General features: G+C 50.9%; 1 protein-coding gene and 1 long non-coding RNA gene across 3 annotated transcripts in view; one reads left to right on the forward strand and one right to left on the reverse strand.

Annotated features, from left to right (window-relative positions):
- Positions 1-5,490, forward strand: part of DESI1 (desumoylating isopeptidase 1) — a 24,726-nt gene extending 19,236 nt beyond the window's left edge. Inside the window, exons 5-6 of one of the 2 annotated variants that reach the window (XM_005652508.4) lie at positions 882-1,004; positions 1,161-5,490. In XM_005652508.4, coding sequence (XP_005652565.1) covers positions 882-1,004; positions 1,161-1,305 — 268 coding nt within the window. In that variant the 3' untranslated portion in view covers positions 1,306-5,490. 2 annotated transcript variants of the gene reach the window in all.
- Positions 2,010-10,566, reverse strand: LOC110260626 (uncharacterized). Its single transcript, XR_014803017.1, has 3 exons — positions 10,422-10,566; positions 8,168-8,417; positions 2,010-6,936 (listed from the first exon to the last, which is right to left on the reverse strand). It is a non-coding gene; the product is annotated as an uncharacterized LOC110260626 (long non-coding RNA).
- Between the last annotated feature and the right edge of the window lie 5,903 nt (positions 10,567-16,469).

A 16,469-nucleotide genomic window follows, 5' to 3' on the forward strand; every position in this document is an offset into this window, starting at 1 on the left:
GGGTCACTTTGCTGTACAGTAGAAAATTGACAGAAAACTGTAAACCAGCTATAATCGAAGAAATAAAAATCCTTAATTTTTTTTTTTTTTTTTTTTTTTTTTTGTCTTTTTGTCATTTCTTGGGCCGCTCCACGGTATATGGAGGTTCCCAGGCTAGAGGCCTAATAGGAGTCGAAGCCACTGGCCTACCCCACAGCCACAGTGACGCAGGATCCAAGCCACGTCTGCGACCTACATCACAGCTCATGGCCACGCTGGATCCTTAACCCACTGAGCAAGGCCAGGGATCGAACCCGCAACCTCATGGTTCCTAGTCAGATTCATTAACCACTGAGCCACGACGGGAACTCCCAAAAATCCTTTAAAATTTTTTTAAAAATTTTTAAATAAATAAAAATAAGGAAGGTTTAGTCAATTTCAAATGTAAAACTCTAACCCTGGGGCTCTGCTTTTGTAAATGTAGAGATTCTCCTGAAACTTGTAGGATCCATATGTTTTTATTTCATCCTTCCCTTAAAAATTGGTTTTTAGGAAGTTCCCCTTGTAGCTCAGTGGTAACGAGCCCGACTAATATCCATGAGGCTTTGGTTCGATCCCTGGCCTCGCTCAGTGGGTGAAGGATCTAGCATTGCTGTGAGCTGTAGTGCAGGTCCCACATGGCTGTGCTGTGGCTGTGGCTGTAGAGTAGGCCGGCAGCTGTAGCTCTGGTTCGACCCAGAGTGGCAAACCAAGCCGTCCTTTTGGAGTGTTGAGAGAGAAGGGAAACCACAGTCCTCGGGCTCCCCTATGCTCACCGCGCCCTCTGTACCTGGTTTGACTTGCTTCACGTACATGCTTGCTGACCCTCATATGTACTTCCCACACCCTCTCACCATGTACAGAGGTGAGGCCTACAACCTCTTCGAACACAATTGTAACACCTTCAGCAATGAAGTGGCACAGTTCCTGACCGGGCGGAAGATCCCTTCGTACATCACTGACCTTCCCTCTGAAGTTCTCTCCACGTAAGTGGCCTCTGCCTCGAAAGCGCTATTCCCAGCCAGGGACTCTCCTCAGGCCCACATCTGCCCCCCTGACCTCAGCAGAATCCTCCCAGGCCAGGTGGGACCCTGTCCTGATGCAGCTCTAACATGGAAAGCCACCTTGCTTTCTACTCGCAGGTGCTCACCTGTGTTACCCTCACCCTCCCTGGAGCTGGACCAACTCTACCCTGGCCTGAGTACAACTGCAGAACAAAGAAACCACTCGATGCTGGCCCCAGCGTTTGTACAGAATCCTGGCATGTGCCTTTCCCATTGCACATGAAGCATGCCGCTCCCCAAAGTGCCCACTTACAAGGAGTCTTTGAGAGACAGCAGAGAGAAGGCTGAATCAGTAGGGTGGCTTGTTTTAAAACTGTTGTTAATCTTTCTTCCCCTGCACCTTGACTCTTTGACCCCTTAAAGACAACTTCCTACTCGCTTCATACCTTGTGGCACACAGTCAGCCCTCAGTAGATGTCCTCTTCAAAAACAGAGGTAGCCCCTCCCCTCTGATATGGCCCAAGCTTTGTGTGCCGTCATGCAGGCAGTGTCCCCTGAAAGAACACCCACCCGTGCCATCACACTCCTCCTTCCTTTTGCTGTTGATTGCATTCAGGCAACTTCCACCCACTCTAGGACCAGGTCCATTTACTAACTGACTCAGTTTCTCCTGAACTAGGGCCCTGTCCAACAGGGATCCTGGCAGGTTCAGCAGGCTCAGCAAGGTGAGCTGTTCTTCACACCTGGTAGGAACCCCTCAGGAAAAGAAGGCTGTTGTCATTGTCAGGCCACATCTCCCAATCCTGGCCCTTCCTTCTTATTCCCTGGTGGGTGTGTTAAACCTCACAGCATTACTGAAAGATCTAGACGGGGCCTTGAGCAAGCACAAGTATCTGGAATAGGATGGGTGGGGTTCCTGGACTTGTCTGAATATGGGTTAATAGTTCTTGGTTTCCTCTGTTTATGCTTTTAGAATATTTCATTTCCTTTGTTTGAACTTGGGGATGGGTCTCAAAAATGGCAGCATCCACCCAAAAGAAAAGCCAGTAACTGTGAGATGTGTTCTAGGCAATCCAATTTTAGGTTGAAGTGATCTTGGAGAGTCTCTATGACTGCCATATTTGCAGTCTTCTTTCCAGCTAAGCCACTCTGACAGCAAACTGGGAGTCCTTTATAAAGTGGCATTAACACCTTCTGACAACCTGCACTTGTCATTTGTTGGTTTGTTTTGCTTTTTAGGGTGGCGCCTGCAGCATATGGAAGTTCCCAGGCTAGGGGTTGAATCAGAGCTACAGCTGCCACAGCAACAAGGGCTTCAAGCCGTATCTGTGCCTTATATCACAGCTCGTGGCAATGCCAGATCCTTCGAAACCAGGGATCAAACCCGCATCCTCATGGATCCTAGTCAGGTTTGTAACCCACTGAGCCATGACGGGAACTACTGCACCTGAATATTCCCTGTGCCCCCGAGAAGACCTCAGTTCCCTGAGGAGTCCAATCGTGTGCTGTCTTCACTGCTGACTTCTTTTTCATATCCTTTTTCTTCTTACCTCGGCTTCCTAATTTAAACTTTATCTTCTTGTACCATGAGAATTAAAGATACAAGCATGGAAAGTACAGAAAGCTCTGGTTCCCGGTATGTACCCAACCTGTTCAAACCACAGCTAACCGGGACCTAGAGGGGAAGGTAGCAGGACGGTAGCGTTTACTGAGGAGAGAGCGCTAGGAGTGAACACAGAGCAGACTAACGCAGAGATGCCTCTGAGAAAAAGGCTGTGTGAGTCAGGTGAGAGAATTAAATGAGGTGAGAGAACTTTCTCCTGGTGTGGCCGTGCTGCTGAGCGTGTGGGCAGAGCTGGGCACGCTGGCCAGCCCACCCATCCCAGCCCCCCGTCTGCTCTCTCTGCAGGCCCTTCGGACAGGCCCTGCGGCCCCTCCTGGACTCCATCCAGATCCAGCCTCCCGGAGGGAGCACGGTGGGCCGACCCAACGGCCAGAGCTAACAGGACTCCATGGGACCGCCCTGCCTCACCGGGGCTTTTCCTTTTTAAACAAAACAAACCCTACCAGATTTCTATTTTATAATTTTACATCAGAGCTAACAACCAGGGGACGGCTTTTTAAATTTCCCAGGGAAGGAGATCATCAGGCTGCACATAGGACATTGCTGCTAAGAAACAGAACAAAATGCCATCCCTTCTAATAGTATTATACTAATTTATTAAGGCTGTCTTGTTTGTGAGTTCACTTTTGACGCTGCTTCCTGAGCGTCCTCCACACTGGAGAAAGGGAGGGGGTTTGTTTAAGCAGAAAGCAAGCGGCACAGTGTGGGGAACCCCAACCTAGGACCTCTTTCCGGAGAATGCCCACGCTCTACCCAGGTTGCCACCACCTGTGGGAGCCAGGTGGGTTTTACGTTTTCCATGACCTGGAAGTGGTTACTCTCTAGCATTAAATGAACCAAAGGATATGGTGCACGTGGGACCACTTTCAAGATGACTCAGCCAACCTAAAGGAACTCTTTTAGCCACAGTCTCTCCCACCTTTCCTCTCCTCCCTCAGTCAAGGCCACGGGGCCCGGGCTGGAGCAACCCAAAGCCTCAGGATCGAGGGAGAGCAACAGCAAGTGTCAGGCCAGAAGAAACAGGATAAAGCCATTCTTCCTTCCACCCAGACTGTCTGCCAATCCTCTGACGTGGATTTTGGAGGACCTGCCTAGCTGTCTGCTGACTGTTCTTCCTCAGCATAGCTGCCCTGTCACAGCTAGTGAAGGTCGGGAGCAGCAGAAACCCAGCCCTGTTGTCTGCGAGTGATAACGTAGGTTATTGTAGTCACTGTACCCACCCCACCCAGGCCAGTGTGCAGTGTTCAGCTGGGGACCAAGGGGCAATGTCCCCGATGTAGAAAGAATAGTAAGGCCGAATCAAGGTGGCAAGGAAATTTAGGGTTGTTTCTGGTAGGGATTTTTACGTGATCCTAAGTGTGTTTCAAAGGCACGTGTTATTTCCGGTGTCATTCTGACTGTAAGGAAGCGAGGTTGAGGGTGTAAGTGGGCATTTTCCTAAAGAGCTGCTGCTAGGAGCTTATAGGCAGGAAACAATCTGGAAGCTTCTCACCTGGAGAGGCTCTCCGATTCTTTCTTCAAGTGATCCTCCTTTAAGTTGAGAAAGTGAATGTGGAGGAGGGGCTCAGATCTTCTCGGTACCTGAGCCCAGCCTTGGCACTTGGGCCCCTCCTGCCACGGCTCCTGCCACTTCTCAGACTTGAATTATGTTCTCTTTCCTGGGGTCTGGCCTGCAGCAGGTGCCTTTCCTCTCCAAAAAGCTGTTGCTCACGTCCGGCCTCATCTCCTCCCATCTCTGCTGTTAGCCATGGCAGTTGGCATCACCAGGGTCTTAGCTAGAGATGTTATTCTGCGTTAGTGTTTGCCTGTCACCTGACTGGGCACATCTGCGATGACTAGCTGTGATGTCAAGGGACACTTTGGAACTTTCAAGGTTGGAAGACAAACCATTAAGCACTTTAATTTTTCCGAAGACCCACTGACTTGCCAGTGTGCATGGTAATGAGACATTAGAGTAGAAACTAGCACCGGCTCTTATTTAATGTTGACCCTCTGGCAGAATTGGGCCACGGCGAGTGGGTTTCGGGTGGGCTTCCTCCTGGGAGGGCAGCGCATTGGTTGAGGACGTTGCTCTGCTTCCCAGCTGGGTTTCTGCCCTTTTCCAGCTTGCCTCGCCTAGCCCTCACTCTCTTCCAGGCCCCTGCTCCAGACCTCTCTGCCCAGGGCACTCAGCTCTAGCCAGAGGGTGATGGGCATCAAGGCTCCTTCTTTCCCCTCCCCCATATCCAGGCTCAGCTGATTTCTTTCCCTCCCCCAGTGCTCACCTCCAGACCCAGGGCTGTACCAAGAAGTTAGCCCACGTGGCTCCCCTGAGAGACTTTGAGTCACTTGCTCATTGAAAGCCACCCTTCATGCCCAACAGCTATTTGTGCCAATGCCTGTGCCTTAGGGTTTGTGGGGAGAGAAGGAGGGGTCAGTCAGCCGTCTTCTCAGAGCTTTGCAGGAAGGCGAGCTCTCCCTCCCCCACCCAAGGCCCACGGTCACTAACTGGAACCCCGGGCCCGGCGAGGACCCCCCCCACCCCATCCTCACATTTCTCTGTCTACCCCAGAACCTCAGGAGCCTGCTCATCGTACGAGCTGGCTCCGCACGGGTGTGCGCAGGCGAGCAGGGTGAGAGCAAGCCGTGTGTGTGATTGTATCACCTCCATCGAGGCCCATTGGTTTAAAGGGACAGGGAAGGAGGAGGAGGGATGAGACCGTCACCCCTCTCAGAAATGAAGTTTGTACCTTTGCGATCCCTTTTCACCCTTGAAATCAAACTAATAATTGTATCTAGTATGGAGGTGTTTGCTGTTTTCCTTTGGTATTTTTTCTAATGCAATAAATTCACTTCTGCCTGCTTGCATTTGTGTCATGCATGAAGCAACCACAGGCTGTGCTTCGTCTGTCTTCCTCTGAGCTGAACTGCGCTGAGCCTGGATAGGCCGCCTTTGCTTGGTTGTACGCCTTGTGGATGAGAAGTGGCAAGAGCAGTAAAGAACAGATGACTCTCACCACTGGATTATAAAGATGGTCAGAGGGTTCCGAGAGAATTCAGCTAGCCCATGGTCACCTCGTGGCCAGTGGCGGAGTCAGGCTCCTAAGCCTGGTCTGCTGGCCCCAACTTCTAAGATCTTGGAGGACATCTGACTGCACCCAGCAGTGTTCACTTCTGGGTTCATTGTGGCTATAGCCTGTGTCTGCAGCCCCGGGGCTCTCTCCCCACCTTGTTCCCATGATCTCACAAGTGCTGGGATGGGTGGTCAGCTCTCTGAACACCCCCAGTACTGCAAGACACACCGGCGTGGCTGCAGGTGTCTGCAGGTTCAGTTGGGCCACTTTGAGCACCTTCCGCTCAGCTTTCGCACGCAGTGGATGTGAGGTGTAACCATTGGTCCCGTTTTACAGGTGGGGAAACAGGTACAGTAAGTTATCCAGGTGCAAGTGGCTGAGCCCTTGAAATCACCACATAGCTAAGACCTCATCATTGAGGCATTTTTCCAGTGTAAATAAGAGGACGTTCCTGCAGCGTTTTGGGAGAACTGGGAAGCAAGTTTGATCCCTGTCCCAGCACAGCAGGTTAAGGATCCAGCATTGCCACAGCTGCAGCTTAGGTTGCAGCTGTGGCTGGGATCTGATCCCTGGCCCGGGAACTCCGTATGCCAAGGGCAACCAAAGAAATAAAGCAAGAAGTTCTGACTTTCCAGAGGACACAGAAGGCAGGTGGCCTTGGCTGACATATTTGCTTGCCAAGAGCTGGCAGTTTCAGAGGCAGGAGTCCTCTAAGAGCACCTAGTCTAAGATCACACAGCCTGTGCTTAAGTCCTAACTTTGCCACTTGTGAGCCAGTCTTTGTCTCTTTTTTTCCTTTTTTGGGGGCCACTGCAGCATATGGAGTTCCCGAACCAGAGATCAGATCTGAGCCACAGTTTCAGCCTACACTGCAGCTGCGACAATGCCAGATCCTTTAACCCGTGCCAGGCCAGGGATTGCGTCCTGGCACTGCAAATGCCACCAATCCCATTGCCCACAGCAGGAACGCCCTCTTCTCTTTATCTGTAAAATAGGGGAAACGATACCTACCTCACAGGGTGGTTTTGAAGAGAGTAAATGGAAAACTCTTTGCCCAGCACTTGGTGCAGATTAGATGATCAATGAATGTTGTCGGGCTGAGAGCAGCACCCATTCAACAGCCACGGATGGAGGACTCCTGCATCCTGCAGGCCAGCCCTGTGCAGAGGCCCCAGCTCCTTCTCGCTTCTAAGGACAGTTGACAAGATAAGGTACTTCAGCCACACATTGTTGCCTTCTGGGGAGAATGGTAGAAGAACAGGTATTTTACCCTTAGACATTGTGACTTAACAACAAGTCGATCTGGAGTGAGTTCATTCAACCCCACAAACTTCCCTGGAAGCCTGCCATGTGTCAAGGGGCACTGGGCCTCTGTGCTAGGGGTACAGTGGTGAGCAGGACTGGCAAGGCCCCTGCCTGGGTGGGGATTAAATTCTGGGGAGGCAGAGTAGACAAAGTTGTAGTCTCAGGTGACAGTTGTGCTAGGGAAGAAATAAAACCAGGAGTTCCCAGCATGGCTTAGGGGGTGAAGAACCCAACTAGCATCCATGAGGACGTGGGTTCGATCCCTGGCCTCGCTCAGTGTGAAGGATCTAGCGTTGCTGTGAGCTGTGGTGTGGGTCACAGATGTGGCTCAGATCTGGCGTTGCTGTGGCTGTGGTGCAGGCCGGTGACTACAGTTCCAGGATTCAACCCCTAGTCCGGGAACTTCCATACGCCGTGGATGCGGCCCTAAAAAGGAAAATAAAATAAAATGAAACCAGGTGGCAGCATATTTGTGCGTATGTGGGGGGAAGGGAAGAAGGAGGTTGGGGAAATCTTGTGTGACAAGATGTTTAATCTGAGACCTAAGTGACAAAGCACAAATCTGAGGGGAGAGCATTTGGGCAGAAGGAGCAGCAAGTCAAAGGACTGGAGGGGCCACACTGTGCTTCAGCTGAGCACAGATAAGGTGGTGAAAGGCGGTCTACACTGGAGGGGCCAGTGTGCCAGACAGCGCAGGGCCTGTGGGTCAAAGAGGGATGTAGTTGATTTGCACTGTTGAGAACAGACGGGGGGCCAGGGTAGGGGGTGGCGATGGGGTGGGTGGGTGGCAAGAGAAAACCAGGGAGGAGGACAATGCGGTTGTTTGGCGAGAGGTGAGGTGTACTGTGCACCTGCCATGTGCCCAGAGCTGTGAAGAAGCCCCAGAAGTCGGGGTGGTCCCAGCCTCCCAAGGAGCCTAGAGCACCAGGAGGAACGGAACAGTCCCTGTGACACATGCAGAGGCAAGAAATAGGGGACTGCAGAGCCACCGTCAGCCACTTGCCCTGCTTCTAAGAACTTCACACCAGCTTTATCCGTGGTGTGCTTAGATTTCTTCGTTTTTTCCGAAATGAAACATTTTAGGTTATAGGAATGCAAAGATAATATATGTTTAGAAAAGTAAGTAACCGATAAAATACAAAGATGAGAGAAAAAAAAGTCACCTAAAAGTCCATCATCCGAAGATACGTTAAGATTTAGTGAACGTCCTTGCAGAGGCTTCTGTGGGTTCACACATGCTAGACACGCTGTGTTGTCCCTGGCTTTGTTCTCTTGACGAGGCGTGAAGATTTTGGGGTCCCAGCAGGGTGGAAGGAGAACCATGGAGGAGGCTGTGTGGTGGTGGTGGTGGGAGGGACAGAGGAAATTCCAAGGAAAGAGCATTCCAGCAAAGTTCCCCAGAGCCTGAAGGAGCTGTTAGGTAAGAGTAAGATGCTTATCACAGATGTGTGTCTGGAGGTGGGGCCTGCTCTGGAGTGGAACGATGGCATAGAAGGATTCCTGCCCGGGCTGGCAGGTTGGACCAGGAGACCCAAGTCTCCTCACTCTCAGGTAGGGACCCTGGCCTGAGGGCAGGCAAAGAACCGAGTAGGCGTCTGGCACATCACTGAATGTGAGCTCTTGACCGCGAAGCCTGGCTGCTTTGGAAGGGACAGAGCTTCTGGGACTGGCCCTGGTCCACGGGTTTGCCCAGGAGCCCAGAGTCCCCTGCAGAGATCTCTCGGTTCCACCTTTTCCCCAGCTAGAGAAAGCCCAGTGAGGTCAAGCTGCAGGGAGAGAGGTGGACACCAGATGGCGCTGTGGACTCACACAGCCAAACTGAGCATGTCTTGGGTACCCCTGGTCACTTGAGCTGTGTCCTGGTCCCGACACATCACAACTTCTCCGTGACCCCCTGGAGCCTGCAAGGCAGCAGCCAAGCTCCTTGCGCCCACTGATCAAGGCTCTTCTCAAACTTGTCCCAGGACCTCTCCAGCCTCACCTCCATCCTCCCCACCCTGAACCCATGTGCCTGTATGTGTGGGTCCCTATCACTCCAATTCCCACTTCCAGCCTTGGTTTACCATTTGCTGGACCTGGACCCCTTCTCACCCATCCTCAGAGCAACCCTTACTCAGTGCTAAAGGCCCGGTACCAGCATTTCTCCTAAAGAGCCTTCCTGACCTCTCCCTAACCAGGCAGAACCCTCCCACCAGCTAGGGCTCTCCAAGGGCAGGGCCTGGCTCTGATTACCTGAGTACCCAGCACAGGGCCTGGCACAGAGCCGGCATCTCTGAGTGAATCAATCTCTGAACCATTTCAGTCCTGGTAGGGCTGACATTTCAGGGGAGGGCAGGTGATAAAAATCCTGAACTTGGACATAGACCAACCTCTATGCCTCAGAGACCTTGATCAAGGCCTTCCCCTCTCTGGGCCTCAGTTTCTGCATCTGAAAGTTTCTAGATCAGATAGCCTCCTCCCAGGGGACACCCCCCCCCGCCCCCACCTCATCCCCCAAGTGAAGTTCAAAAGGTGAGGAGTAACTTGCCCAAGTTCTTACAATCCTGAGGCTGAGTTCTGATCTGCCGAGAACATCACTAACACCACGGGCAGAGGTGCTGCTGACCCTGCCCCCCAGCCCCAGGGCGGCAGTGCCATCCCTGTCCCCACTGGCTTTGGCTAAGGGAGCCCCAAGGGGGTGTATGAAAACCCAGCAACAGCCTCCACCCCCTCCACGAACACCATCTCAGCATGCGCCCTTCAGTCACTTTAAACTCAATGGACTTATTGTGAAAACAACATAATAAGCACTGCAGGCATTTTGGAAAATGGAGAAAAGCACAGCCAACATCCGCATTCTCTCCAGGCTTCCCCTGCCCCTGAACTGAAATGGCATGCAACCCAGCAACCAGCCCTGACCTGTTCTTCGCAGATCCTCTTTAATCACCTCTCCTTCCCTGCACCCCTCATCCTCCCGACAGCCCAGAGAAGCTGGCAGCTGTGGCCCTGTTTATAGCAGTGAAAGAGGCTCAGAGTGGGAGGGGCCTGTCCAAGGTCACCTGGCTGGGGAAGGGCAGCCCTGGGAACTTTCAGTCCTGACTGCACACTGTCTACACTGAGGCGGCCCCCGGGGCTAGGACTGTCCACCCTCAGAAGGTAACACTCCAGGTAGGAAAAAGAGTGTCAACATCCCCTAGAGTCACTCAACAACATGTGGACACCTGGCCTTCTAACAACAGCTAGGGGTCAGGGGAAAGTGTGGGGGACAGAACTGAATGAGAATCCCGACTGCTGTGACTCTGGGAGAACCTTAACATCTCTGGTGTAGGTACCTACTCCGGAAATTGAGCATGTAAGGTACTCGCCTCACGTTGTTCTTACAAAGCAAGTGAACACACAAGGTAAGAGCTATGCTGCCCAAAGCAAACAATCCCTAACCTCCAAACCTCAGCCGCTGTCCAGCCCAGAAGCGCTGAGGGTCTTCCTTTCTGAGCAGGATCCTGCCAGGCTGGGTCTCAGGCCCCCCGCTTTCGGGCCTGGCTTTCTTTGGTGCTCTGGGAACCTCCTCCTGGCCAGACCTCCCAGTCCTGCTCCTCACTCCCCGTGGGGCCTCCCCTGGGCCCCATCTGAGTACCAGTTGCCAGGAATGAGCCTCCTTCTTAAAGGGACACCTTGATGGCCATAGGGCTACTCCATCCGGTCCTCTTGCATCTGTGTCTCAGGGCAGTTCACTCTCCCTCTCTGAGTTTCAGTCAAATGGGTTGTGGTGAAAATACAAGGAGAGACTGTGAGAGGTACTTATTAGGAAACTGGTTCACTACAGATCCAAGGCACTGGTGCGCTTTTGTCAGGAGGCTTATGTTTGTCTTTGGAAAGGTGGATCCAAACCCAGGAGAAAAACACCTGCCCTGTGGACCCTACCCTACAGCCTCCAGATCCTGGAATGAGGGTGGAGCCCAAGTAACTGCATTTAACCAGTTCCCTAGGAATCCTTTTTTGTTGTTGTTGTTGTTGTTGTTGTTGCTATTTCTTGGGCCGCTCCCACGGCATATGGAGATTCCCAGGCTAGGGGTTGAATTGGAGCTATAGCCACCGGCCTACGCCAGAGCCACAGCAATGCGGGATCCGAGCCGCGTCTGCAACCTACACCACAGCTCACGGCAACGCCGGATCGTTTAACCCACTGAGCAAGGGCAGGGATCGAACCCGCAACCTCATGGTTCCTAGTCGGATTCGTTAACCACTGCGCCACAACGGGAACTCCGGAATCCTTTTAATTTAATTTAATTTTGTCTTTTTAGCGCTGCACCCAAGGCATATGGAAGTTCCCAGACTAGGGGTCGAATTGGAGCTACAGCTGCTGGCTTACACCACAGCCACATCAATGCCAGGTACTGAGCCTCGTCTGTGACCTACACCACAGCTCATGGCAACACCGGATCCTTGACCCACTGAGCAAGGCCAGGGATTGAACCCGCTTCCTCATGGATACCGACTGGGTTTGTTACTGCTGAGCCACAATGGGAACCCCAGATTAGGGATCTAATCAGAGCTGTAGCCACCAGCCCATGCCACAGCCACAGCAACAGCAACTTGGGATCCGAGCCGCGTCTGCGACCTACACCACAGCTCATGGCAACACCGGATCCTTAACCCACTGATCGAGGCCAGGGATCAAACCCACAACCTCATCGTTCCTAGTCGGATTTGTTAACTACTGAGCCATGACAGGAACTCCAGCCCTGTCCAGTTTTTAACCTGCTGAGCCACAATGGGAACTCCCTAAAATTTTTTTGGATACTTTGTCCATAGATTTTTTTTTCACTAATTTTGATCTTTAAAAAATATATTTTGGAGGAGTTTCCATTGGGACCCAGCGGAAATGAATCTGACTCTCATCCATGACATTCAGGTTTGATCCCTGGCCTCGCTCATTGGTTAAGGATCTGGCGTTGCCTTGAGCTGCGGTGTAGGTTACAGACACTGCTTGGATCCCATGTTGCTGTGACTGTGGTGCAGGTCAGCAGCTGCAGCTCCGATTGGACCCCTAGACAGGGAACTTCCATATGCCGTGGGTATGGCCCTAAAATAAAATATATATATATATATTTTATTGGATTTCCCTGGCAATTGAGTGGGTTAAGGATCCTGTGTTGTCACTGCAGTGGCTCAGGTCGCTGCTATGGCTCAGGTTGGATCCCAGGCCAGGGAACTTCCACATGCTATGGAAAACACTAAAATTCTATTTGTTGTTACCGAGGTTTTAGGGGCCCTCTTAAAATTTGTGCCTACAGCAAGTAACTGAGTCCCCCTGATCTCAGCCCTGCTGGCCTGTCAGGTGCTCCGTGCAGCCTTAAGCACATCTCTTTCCTTTTTCTTCACCGTGAAGAGACAAGAACACCTCCTAGAGATGCTGCCAGAGTGGATGAAGGTATGTGGTCAGGTGTCCAGTGTGGTGGCCGGCACGTGGTAAGGGATCAACAAATACCAGGTATGACAATGTCAAGTGAAAAAAAAATGCCCAACCTAAAAACAGAAAGTTCAGTTTTATTTGAGGATCTTTCTGAGGACTCTAGCTGGGTAAACAATATCTCAAATAGCTCTGAGAAACTGCTCTGAAGAGGTGAGGGAGAAACCAGCATATGAAAGGTTTTTTGCTGGAAAAAAACAGCAAAAGATTATTGTTGATGAAACCAAGAAGAACCCCATGGGGCTCCTGGACACAGATCCACATAACAATATTTCTTTCTTTTTTTTTTTTTTTTTTGTCTTTTTGCTATTTCTTGGGCCGCTCCCGCGGCATATGGAGGTTCCCAGGCTAGGGGTTGAATCGGAGCTGTAGCTGCCAGCCTGCGCCAGAGCCACAGCAACGTGGGATCCGAGCCGAGTCTGCAACCTACACCACAGCTCAGGGCAACGCCGGATCCTTAACCCACTGAGCAAGGGCAGGGATCAAACCCCCAACCTCATAGGTCCCAGTCGGATTCGTTAACCTCTGTGCCACGACGGGAACTCCCACATAACAATATTTCTAAGCTCTTCTGCAGAGCTAAAACCCCCAACAAATCAGAAGACTTTAACTACTTGATGAAGCATTCTTCCTTCCAGAGAGACGGTTTACAGTTTGATAACTTTTAGGCCAGATTAAAGGATACCTGATCCTTATCAGCAATGCTGCCCTTGACCCCTTGCTATAAAACTCCTCACAAATCCTCTCAGGTTGGGACACACCGATTTTGAAGGCATGAACCTGCTGTGCCTGCTTTGCCTGGCAAAGCAATAAAGCTCTTCTTTCCTACTTCACCCAAAAGCCTGTCTCCAAGATCCAGTTTTGCATCAGTGCATGAAGGCTGGGTTTCAACAACATGAGTCACACAAAAACAGATATCTCGAGTTAATTATTTTAGTGCTTTTCTGTATATGGGAAGATGCAAGAGTCTGGGCTCATTGAAATTGTTCCTTAAAAATGCATCTTAGGAGTTCCTGTTGTGGCGCTGCAGAAACGAATCCGTCTAGGAACCCTGAGGTTGCAGGTTCAATCCCTGGCCTTGCTCGGTGGGCTATGGATCCCATATTGTTGTAAGCTGTGGTGTAGGTCACAGACGCAGCTTGGATCCTGCGTTGCTGTGGCTGTGGTGCAGGTTGGCAGCTGTAGCTCTGATTCAACCCCTAGCCTGGGAACCTCCATATGCCGCCAATGCGGCCCTGAAAAGCAAAAAACAAACAAACAAACAAAAACTCTGCCAATCTCCAATGCATAGAATATTTCCTGTTTTTCTCTATCCTGAATTTCCCTCAGGGCCCACCATGGGGGTGGGCTGCAGGGGTAGATGGTGCCATTCTTCTAGAACTGGAATGCCAGGCAACATTCACGTTCCACAATGATCTCATAGTCTTACTAGATAGGGATTCAATCTTTTATATAAATGAAGATGCAAAGGAAGGCAACCTGTCCAAGTCCGTAGTTATCAGGGACATAACTGTCCTCCATTCTGCCTCCAGTGATCTCCCAGGGTACCATGGCAACTGAGATGGAAAAACAAACAAGCCAACCAAAAAGCATGATGCACAACATTGCCACTCACTCATAGGTACGTGGATGTATGTGTCTCTGTAGGATCAGAACGGCCAGAGTTGATCAGAGGCATCAGGGTAAGGATGGTGGATGTGGCAAAAATGCCTGCTTACCCAGGCACACTGGCAAACTGGAGGGCAACCCCTGGGAGTAGAGAGGGAAGTAGAGGTGGGCCTTTGTCTCTGGCTTCTGGTAGAAGAAACAGACAATCTTTGAGGGGAGAAAGCTATAGCAAATGCAGCATAATACCAACATCCAGGGAGAGCCTGCTATTTTTTCCATTAGAAAAGTAGGATTGGAGTTCCCATCATGGCGCAGTGGTTAATGAATCCAACTAGGAACCATGAGGTTGCGGGTTCAATTCCTGGCCTTGCTCAGTGGGTCGAGGATCCGGTGTTGCCATGAGCTGTGGTGTAGGTCGCAGACGCGGCTCGGATCCTGCGTTGCTGTGGCTGTGGTGCAGGTTGGCAGCTGTAGTTCCGATTCAACCCCTAGCCTGGGAACCTCCTTATGCCGTGGGAGCAGCCCTAGAAGAGGCAAAAGACAAAAAAAAAAAAAAAGAAAGAAAGAAAGAAAGAAAAGAAAAAAAAAGAAAAGTAGGATTATGATCTTTTTTTTTTTAAGTAAAAAAATTTTTTTGTTGTTGTTGCTTTTTAGGGACACTCCAGGATTATGCTTTTTCCATGTTAAATATTCTACAACATAGGTGTTTTTTTTTTTGCTTTCCTTTTTTCTGCTTTTTAGAGCCGCACCTGTGGCATATGGAAATTCCCAGGTCAGGGGTCAAATTGGAGCTGTAGCCGCTGGCCTATGCCACAGCCACAGCAATGCCAGATCCTAGCCAAATCTGTGAACTACACCAAAGTTCGTGGCAATGCTGGATCCTTAACCCACTGAACAAGGCCAGGAATTGAACCTGTGTCTTCATGGATACTAGTTGGGTTTGTTACCTATGAGCCGCAACGGGAACTCCTAACAACACAGATTTCCAAGTCCTCACAGCAATTCATCTTACTGATGGATCATAATTTAACTGATCCCCAATTTTTTTTCTTTTTTTCTTTTTCTTTTTTTTTTTGGCCTTGCATGCTGAAGCTCCCAGGCCAGTGACCAGAGCCACAGCAGTGACAACACCGAATCCTTAACCTACTGAGCCACCAGGGGACTCCATCCTTTTCTTATTTTCTAAAAGCTGAATTGCTGGCTCAAAGGGTCTGCACATTTTTTGTTTGTTTGTTTGTTTTTTAGGGCCGCACCCACTGGCATATGGAGGTTCCCAGGCTAGGGGTCAAATCAGAGCTACAGCTGCTGACCTAGACCACAGCCACAGCTCCGCGGGATATGAGCTGCATCTGCGACCTATGCCACAGCTCAAGGCAATGCCGGATCCTTAACCCAGTGAGCGAGGTCAGCGGTCAAACCTGAGTCCTCACGGATACTAGTTGGGTTTGTTAACCGCTGAACCACGACAGGAACTCCAGGGTCTGCACATTTTTAAGAGTGGACATGCAATAGCTGTTTAATCAGTAACAGTATCAAGCACATTTATACACATTCTTTGGAGAGGGCCTGCTCTGTGGGATCTTTTCTTTCTTTTCTTTTTCTTTTTTTTCTTTTTAGCACCACATCTGTGGCAAATGGAAGTTCCTAGACTGGGGATTGAATAGGAGCTGCAACTGCCGGACTAGGCCACAGCCACAGCAACTTGGGATCCAAGTCGCCTCTGCGACCTACACCACAGCTCATGGCAACCGCCAGATCCTTAATCCATGGAGCGAGGCCAAGGGTGGAACCCGCCTGCTTTTGGATACTGGTCTCTTTGAAACCAGCTGAGCCACAATGGGAACTTCTATTACTTCTTTTGAAGTGCAAAGCAACCCTACAAAGTAGGTGGTGTTTTTCCCATTTTACAGAGGGAAACAGGTAAAGAAGTCTTAGAGAGGTGAAGGGACTTGTCCAAACTCACGTGGTTGGTGAAGCTGGGAAGACTATTTAGAACTGACTCCAAAGTCAAGGTGATGGTTAAATAGTTGTGAATAGAGAGGAGTCCAGGTAAACCATTAGCTGTGCTTTATGGAGTGGACAGAATGACAGCAGGAGTAAGGGTCGGAGAAGGTCATCTGGCAAACCCCAGAGGCTGAGCAAAGGCCATCAGCGGATTTCTTTAAGCTCATGATTTGTAGGTCAAAGGCATTAGTGACCGGGCGAGTCCTAGATTGACTGGCAGCGGGGAGAGTTGTGGGAGGGTGGCCCCCCCCTACACACACACACTCCCCCGGATCTCCCCACTCCCACCCCGGACTCTGCACTGCCGCTCGAGGCTCCGCCCTAGTCCAGCCCCTCCTCGGCCAGTTGCAATCAGAATCACCCCGCCAAGGGCCAGCCCTGGCCCCGCCCCTCCCTTCCGGGTT

The sequence above is a fragment of the Sus scrofa genome, chromosome 5 (genome assembly GCF_054392235.1).
Source record: "Sus scrofa isolate SSC_HxYL_T2T_F1_AM1 chromosome 5, Sscrofa_HxYL_maternal_Yorkshire_Landrace_v2.0, whole genome shotgun sequence".
In the NCBI taxonomy this organism is placed as follows: Eukaryota; Metazoa; Chordata; class Mammalia; order Artiodactyla; family Suidae; genus Sus; species Sus scrofa.